Raw genomic sequence first — 8535 nt, 5'->3', positions numbered from 1 at the left:
CGTCCTAGTCCATCGCCGTCCGTTCCCACCCACCACCCCCACCCCGAGAAGAGTCCGACGTTCCGACATACACGCGCTCGGGTCCGCTTGCCACAGCGAGTTGTGATGACTCAAACGGGCCGCCGTTAAGCGCCGCGGCTTGCTTCCGGCTCGCGGCAAATCCCGCATTAAACCGGCCGTAGATCTCGGCTCTGTTGGCGACGTGCCACTCGCTGACCGTTCAACAGAAAGCGATGGCCGCGGGGCCTCGTCGCTTTCACCTTCATTTTAATGCTCGCTGGCTTCGCCACTCTCCTGACCATACTCCGCTGCTCTGCGAGAACGCCTCTCGTTCTGTCCTGCGGCGACTCCCATCGCATGGAAGAGGTTGCGGCTACGTCTGCTTCTCTCGTGGACGATGGATAACCATCGGAAATGGGCACGCCCCAGTCGCATTAGAACATTTTTAGAAGTCGGGCATTAAAATGGTTATCCATCGCTCAGCCTTCTTTTTTAATACAGTATAACATGGCGCCTCGCTCAGCCGTAGAGGCCCTCCTCGTCCCACGTATCCACCATAAACTCCACCACTTCCTGCCACCCAAGCCTCTGCTCATATATAAATAATACTTGCAAAAGCGAGAGAGGGAGAGAGATGCTTACGGAAAGAGGGAGAGGTCGCGGAAAGGGTCTCCCGCTCCCCATCATGCTCTCGTACGTCGAATTCCAACTACGCCAACTGAATAAGAAGACAGGAAGATATTGAACGATATTTTCTTACGAGGGAAGAACATGTTCTTCCGTTGAGTGCCGTATGGCAAGGAAATTCTGGGCTTAAAACGGCCACGGCGAAGAACACAAGCCATACTCTAAAAGTCTACCACCAAAGTGTCTATCTCAATGAGGGAGGAAGGAAGCTTCGATATCGTACCTCCGTGATCTTGAATCCGCATCGGCTTGCGTGGAATGTCCGTCGGGTGGGTCGTTGAATCGAGTCCAATCTTTTCGTGTTTGATTCCAAACCGTAAGCCCTGAAAAACACCAATTTGATAATGATATTATACGGGAGAAAGTAGGCTTAGGAAGACTACTGTTTTTCTCTTCTTTCGGTATTTCAGGCAGCACTCACCGTGATTGACAAAGTCATTGACGGTGAGGTTTTTGGTATGACTGGCGTTCCCGTTTAAGCAGACATCATTTCCCTGAGCATATCCGCTCATGGAAGGGATATTTCTTTGGGACTGCAACGCGTAGTTGTTTTCCAGCTCGAAGGTGCTCGTACTCCAGAGACCGTCGGAGAGGGCGCCAGACGTTTTAACTCCTTGGATCATTGACCCTTTTGACAGTTCGTCCACTGACATGGTAAAGAAAGGCTTCCCGCAGCATCCAAGCCAACCTCTGCTCCGTTGTAGTTCATGTTAAGCCGTTGCCCCACAAGTAGAGCACTTTTCTTCTACTATTGAAAAAATAATGAGCTGATAGTACCAACTTTAAAACCTATTTGACATATGTGCGAGGCTATTTCACAATTTGCCTTATGAGATTGGACTCGGTTAATATTAACCAACGTGTGCTTCATGAAAAACGGTCAGAGGAGACAGGTTTTCTAGATCACTTAAGTCAGAGTTTGCTAAAGCAAGAATATTTTCATAAATGAAGTATAACGGGCCCGAAGATTAAACCGAAGATAACTTGCGACGAGAGACTATGATATCATTCTTCAGCATCAGATCACAACGTTCTTTTTTGTTGAGAGGTGTCCCCAAAAACACGTGAAATCAGATTAAATTTTCCGGTTATCATGCCCCCATATGTTGTCCGGTGTTTCGAAAAAAGTTGATTACAGCGTCAATGCTTGGAGACTGGCAACTCATACGTTGCCAACAGTTTTGGAAGAATTACGAGTCTCATTTATGCATGGTCGAGTCAGTGACTGACTAAATTGAAAAGCCATAATTAATTGCTGTAGAAGGTGAAGCAAAATCTGAAAGTTGCCCTTATTGGAGGAGAAGTTTTAGGTAGGAAGCGAATTAAAGTTGTAGAAACGACCACCCTACAGGAAAGACCTATATGGGGCATGTCTGCTCGATCTATTTCGTCCGCGCTCACCTCCAAAGGCAAAATTTCACAGATTAGAGTTTGCAGAAAACTTCTCGAGCCTAAGTCAGTACGTTTTCTCTAGGGTTTGATAAAAAATAAGCAAAGCATTTGATGGAACAAAAGAAGATGAGGAGGGTTAAACGCACCCTATCAGTCCCATGACCTGGTCGAGCCAGGAGGAGATCCATCCACGGCTATCCCTGCCCGGAGACATAAATTAGAGGCCCCAGAATCAGAGTCCGATGGTTCCTGCAATTCATCGTCACCCGAACCAACACTGATGTTTCGAAGGTCGATTGCGAGCCCTGATAAGTCAACAAGTTGCGGATCGCGAGCGGCAACAAAGTAAATATTAAGAACTCTCGCAGAGAGACGGAAGAGAGAGATAAAAAGGACGAACCAGAGAGATTGATCCATGGGAAGCTCCAATGGTCTCGCGAGCGTGAGCGTACACCCTTGAATTATGTGCATACGCAGATGGGCGATCTGCCTGTGTCACCAATCCGCAGATGACAGGAAGGCGAGCGTAAAACTCAATTGAAATCTCAAAGAAAACACGCGAGACGAGAGTGGAGGCTTCTTGCGGGGCCTCGTAGCTAGGCACTGTGGCCCATTAGATAGTTGGGCTAAATCTGGACATTTTAACTCTCTTTCGACTTGTTTCATTCTCGGTTCAGTAAAACCTAAGTTTGATCAAACTTATCACACAAAATCAAGTTCAAAGTTGATAATTCAGAGTCAAAATTTAGTTCCGCAGGCTATTAAACAACTATTTTTTAGGAGGAAAAGATAACCTTTTTTTATGGATACACTACAGAATGGAATAAAAAATCGGCATATCATGTCAATATAAAAGCTATATGAGATAAAAGGACTAGAGAAAAATAGGTTTCGTTCCATGGGATGCCATAACGTGTGGGCCCTTGTCTCAGCTTGCTCCTGTCTTGCCTTCCCTTGGTTCTACTTGATAATTATATTGCTCCCAATTCAGCGCCCCCTATGTTCTTTCGTGAAATAAGAATACAAATTCATCATGATTCATCATTAATAGGACTTAGAATGAAAAAAATAAAATTTAAAAGATAGTTACACCACCTGAAACAAAAATATGAATAATTGGGTTTCCTCTATAATATCATTTACTTCAGCTTCCTCTACTTTAGAATCTGCATGGTCCACATGATCACAAAACTTCATGGTATTCACGATCCCAACATTTCATGGTCATGAAAATTGATATAGCTTCTGTAGGTAACAGTAGGCTCTTAGATGTTACAATTCCTCACCTAATGGAGCACCAAAATCACAAATATAACAACTATATGATTTTTTTACAAACATAGCAAAAGTAATGATTTCCTTATGACTCAAGTTATTTATCTTCAATATGAAAAGGAGATTCCCTTAGATTACCATATACTTCATTTCTAGTAGATATTTTTTCCATCATTGTTTTCATCAATGAAATCATTAGGTTTGATCATTTATCATTGGCTACATACCTATCTTGAATAACTAAATGAGTGTTGAAGTGAATTAGTAGTTGTGCTTTCAAGTATAAAATGATATAATTATGCTCACATAAAGAAATATATTCAAACTTTTTTTTTTGTCCAAATACTGTCACAATGTAGAACATAAGCATGATGAAAGGGCTTAATGATCACAAGTATCTAATGAGATGATGAGTGTATGGAATCCACAAACTAGGTGTGGTCGAATGAAATGAAAGTAAGTAACAATTTAATTCTAGATTTCTACTCACACATACAAAGAAAATCGATCTTCATTTTTTTGGTCCATTAGAGTTGTAATATAGAGCATATGCTTTGTCTTTGGGTGAATGTCATCCTATAATTACTTCTCAAAGTGGAAATATATGCACGTCTTATTGAACTTGATTGTTAAAGCTCATGGGTAATGTTACTACACTTTGAAGAGGGTTTCCAGCACTATCTATTGATGCTTCTAGCTTTCTTGATTTTTAAAGCTCATGGGTAATGTTACTACACTTTGAAGAGGGTTGCCTGCACTATCTATTGATGCTTCTAGATTTCTCGATAGATTTTTAAAATTCATCAAAACAATTGATAATGCAGCACATTTGGGCTTCAAAATTACCTCATTTATGCTATGAAAGCTTTAAGTTCATCCAAATACATCTGTAGAAGACCTCACTTTTCATCATTTATGGGGAAAAAAACACTTTAATTGGCGTTTATATTGCCACTAATCATCTTGTCTACTACTCCTGTTTTCTCCCAAGCGTCTTTTATCATATCCTTGTAGGAAGAACAAGACACGTGTGATAATTACTTGGTGCCAAATCTGTCAACCCCAAGTCTTTCTCAGAAGTTATTCCCAGAGGAACGGCAGGAGAAACTCCCATAAGATGTGTGTCAGTAGATAGGACGGTCATGGGAGGTCCCTATCTCAATGGCCATAACAATCAGTAAGAAGTCTATAGTGCTCCCATAGGAGTCTCATTTTCCCCGTAAGCAATTGAGCCATGATCCGCTAGAGTCAGTTGTGTAGAAAAGTCCAGAAGGTCAAGCCCAAGCTCGTCAACAACCACGTTGTAGAGCCTGAGCTGATGTGAAGAACCCAAATTTTGATACCAGGTTTGAAGACAACTTCCTTTCGTCGTTTTATTTTTGTGCACGTGTCATCTTTTGTTTCCTTTGACTTTATGGAGCGCCCATGCCAACACCGATGACGGCGACGACGCTACTACAGCTGCCCGTGGTCCCCCCCCCCTTCTTGTTGATGGTCTCACGCTAATAGTGTTCTCAACCGCTGCCTTTCCCTGAGCCACAACCGCTGCACCGCGATCAGCCCGCGCTCAAACGGGCCTGCCCTAGCCAATACGACTTATTGACGTAAACCCTATCTGTCATGATCACGACGCTCCAATCATTTGCTCGTCCTCCTTTCTCAGCTGCAGCTGCCCCATCGTTCAGTCATTGGTTGCACTATCCACGACCCCAGTCACTTCTGTGAGCCACTGCACACACTATTGCCCTGCGCGTGACTGCCCACGGTGCTAAACGGCATTGCCGATGCTCCCTACGTGCAACCCCAGAGGCCATTGTGGCGCAATCGCGACCCTCAACATGCATACCTTGACCTTCCTACTCCCATCTTGGCCTTATCAACCTGGTACACAACCCACTATGACATTGTCTACAATCACCGCTACACTTGCACGGTGTGCGAACTCAGCCACGACGCCCATATTGTCTTGCCACAGTATCGAAGTCACCCTGCCATGTGACTATCCTCCCATATCATCCCTACCCCCACCTGAGTCCTTTCTCTTTTTTAAGGAGTTCCTCGTCAGTCTGTGAAAGTCATGACTCGCCCAGCGTCCGGGCCTGAGCCCATAGGTCATATCCTCTCTTCCCCTTTTATAGTATTATTATCATGGTTAGTGCCAATTTCGACTGCTCCTCTATCGGGAACCTTTCTTGAGTTGTAGAACTAGCCCCCGAAATTCGTGTTAGGGATTTTATTCACTTGGTGCCGGATCCTCATCGCTCTCGGCGACGATCGGGGCACTCATGGACAGTGATTGTCCCCCTCACCGTCGGGCTTCAATCAGATCACTTGGGTCATTGGAAGCTTGCGTGTTCAAAGACCCCTCGTGTAGATTATCTGAGTTGTCTCCGGTCAGCAATCTTCTATCGTACCTCTCGTTGGTTTCTTTCTTCAAACGACACATCATCCACGTTCACATATCACATTATTGCCTTTCCCTTCTGGTGTAACACAAGCCATTTGATCCCGTCACGTTGTGTTACATCAGGTATCCATAAGCCAAGTATCGTTCTAGGCATTAATTGTGCCTTGATTAATGAGCTAGCGGGTCACTCTGTTTTCTATCCATAACCAATGGCATTTCCAAGTATGCCACCGCATAGGGTTTTTAATATCAGATTCATGGCAAACCCACTCGCTGTACTTGGTCTACATAAAGCGCCTAAACGGTGAGCTTATGGTATGCATATATTTCACACTAGCTGCTTCTTAAGCATATCTTTGATGTCTTGAGGGCGCCTGACCCCTAGACCCCCTCTTCCATCGGTTGATATGCTTTCTCCCAAGAGACCCAATGATGTTGATGGCCTCCCAATAAGTGACCCGACCATAGGAAGTGCGTTCATATGCGGTCCACGGATCGAAGAACAATGGGAGTATAGAGAGTACTGCTAGGGTATGCAACATAATTCTAATGGAGATGTGACATGTAAGTTGAATGTGCCATCATGGGGATAGAAAACAGAGTTTCCATCCTTAGAGTTTCTTTCTCAGCTTGGCCAATAAGGCATCAAAATAATGATGTCATGTGTGGCCAAGAAAGATAAGACATCCAATATTGTCGAAAGGTAGGCATCCTCGAGAGTATTGAGTTTAATGATCAATGATCTCTAAGAATTTTATGGTTGTAGATGGTTCTGCCATAAAGCTTTTGTTTGAGGCATTAATGAGTCGGCTCGAGGCCCTCTTGTATGTAGTAAGTACACTCATAAGCGCCTCAATGGATTTTTTTGGATCCATTAAGGAAAAGGACCACATCACCTGAAAATAGAGTATGCAAAATAATCATGTAGCCCCTTTTTAAAAAATATGGTTGGATGAGACCTTGGGTGATCGCTCGTGTGATTGATCTGCTGAAGGCCTCTTCCATCAATATGCAAATCTTCCCATAGACCGCGCATACCAGTGAAGAAATGGCTAGAATTTCCATCCACCAAAAGAGAGAAATGATTCTCTCTAATAAAAGCATCAACAAGATCGATGAATGCATCAACATAACCACTGTTTTTTAGCACTCTCGTAAGGAAAGTACATTCAACTCTATGAAAGGCCTTCTCAACGTTGAGGATGATGCTTGAACCCCAAATATGAGAGGTTAGTGACTATGCTAACTCATGAACTAGCATGACATTGTCATGGATTTGTTGGCCCTTGACAAAATCACACTACTCAGGAGAGATAAATCAATCAAGGAAGGTCCCAAGTCAGTTTGTAATGATTTTAGATATTGATTAAAATTATTGAAGACGATATGAATTAGTGCTACATATTCGGTTCTTATTTTATGATTTTCAAAATATTATGATAATTATTTATTGTTTTTTATTTTTGGGTTATTGAGTTTCATAAATTCAATTTGAAATCAAATCTACCAGGAAAAAAAAAGAAATCAATTGGTAGATCCCGATTGCACTAGACTTAATTATTATTATTTTGCATTTGTTGAAGCATATAAATAATCAAATTGGAAATTAAAGTTAAGGATGAAGATGAACAAATTATATTTAGATAGGCTAGATAGGGAATTGAATTTTATGACATTAAAATTTAAATTCTAGAGAGAGATAGTAGATAGAGCGATATAGAGCAAGAAAATAGAGAGAAAATGGAGGGAAATTGGGGACATTGGATTTTTAGGATTCTTTGATATACATATATGAATCTAAGATGGTATTAGATATGAAAAACATATTTGATAAGTTCTCTTTTCTTGGATACAGATTCTGAATTCAAATAAGAGCTCTCAACTGTGAAAAAGTCCTCCTAAAACATGAATATGTTTTTCATACCTTGGTGTTTTTGAGGACTCAAGAAGGACGTTACAAATTAGATCATGAATCAACTAGTTTTGACTTCAGTAGCAGCATATGTATCCTTCTTGGCCAACTAAGTTCGAGTGAGCTTGCTTGGTGTTTTTCTCTGTCGTCTCATCATTAAGTTTATAATCCAACCACATGGATCGATAGAGGGTCAAAAGACAAAATTTCCCTAAAAATTTTGGCTGGAATGGACAGTTGAATTTAAAAATATTGTCATTTGAATTTTACTTAATCTCCATTGCTGGATGTTCAAACCCTCTCATCCACGCATGCGTCAACTGAATTATCATTAATGAGTTTCCTAGTTTCTGCTGCCAGGAAATGGCGTGGCACCACCTATCCTAGAAGAAACCACAAAATAGTAAGGTTAGTAAATTAATTATGACATCTCTTGAATTTCAAGATGCCACATCGGCATTATTCCCCATTGGCCAGCCTGATCGTGCCATGGATACACAAATTACTCTATTAAACAATGAGTTAGTGATGGGGACCATCTACTGCTGAAGACCCGGTCTCAGCTAGCGCGACGAGCCAACACGAAGGTGAAAGACCCGACCTTAGACCCAACCTTCAAATATTCGGCCTAGTCAACGGGCCTCGGAGGTTGACGTTATCCTCGTCGGTAAATTTAAGCACGCCTTTTTGTTTTTTGGGCCCAAGTGTTCAGATCCATGCCGTGTGTTTGGACTTATATTGGTGGACCTCAAGTGGGGGCCTTCTAGAGGCCCATTAGTACATCTATGTAAGGGGGTACCCCTTACTTGTTAGAGAAAGAAAAGAAAGTTTCTATTTTATTTTATTTTTATTTTTTATTTTT

At 42.2% G+C, this 8535-nt stretch overlaps 1 protein-coding gene across 4 annotated transcripts; it reads right to left on the bottom strand.

Annotated features, from left to right (window-relative positions):
• Positions 1-402: 402 nt before the first annotated feature.
• Positions 403-2682, bottom strand: LOC144703960 (uncharacterized). 4 transcript variants are annotated; one of them, XM_078576271.1, is made up of 6 exons: positions 2480-2682; positions 2226-2384; positions 1109-1435; positions 911-1010; positions 643-718; positions 403-569 (listed from the first exon to the last, which is right to left on the bottom strand). In XM_078576271.1, the coding sequence occupies exons 3-6, from the start codon at positions 1338-1340 to the stop codon at positions 480-482; spliced, it is 498 nt and encodes a 165-aa protein (XP_078432397.1). In that variant the 5' UTR covers positions 1341-1435; positions 2226-2384; positions 2480-2682; the 3' UTR covers positions 403-479. The 4 variants fall into 4 exon arrangements, with proteins under 4 accessions (XP_078432397.1, XP_078432398.1, XP_078432394.1 ...); XM_078576272.1 differs by having other exon boundaries at positions 1109-1432; XM_078576268.1 differs by having other exon boundaries at positions 1109-1377; positions 2480-2678.
• Positions 2683-8535: the final 5853 nt, after the last annotated feature.

The sequence above is a fragment of the Wolffia australiana genome, chromosome 5 (genome assembly GCF_029677425.1).
Source record: "Wolffia australiana isolate 7733 chromosome 5, ASM2967742v1".
Classification (NCBI taxonomy): domain Eukaryota; kingdom Viridiplantae; phylum Streptophyta; class Magnoliopsida; order Alismatales; family Araceae; genus Wolffia; species Wolffia australiana.
The sequence above is the reverse complement of the archived record's forward strand: the minus strand, read 5'-3'. Positions and strand labels throughout refer to the sequence as shown.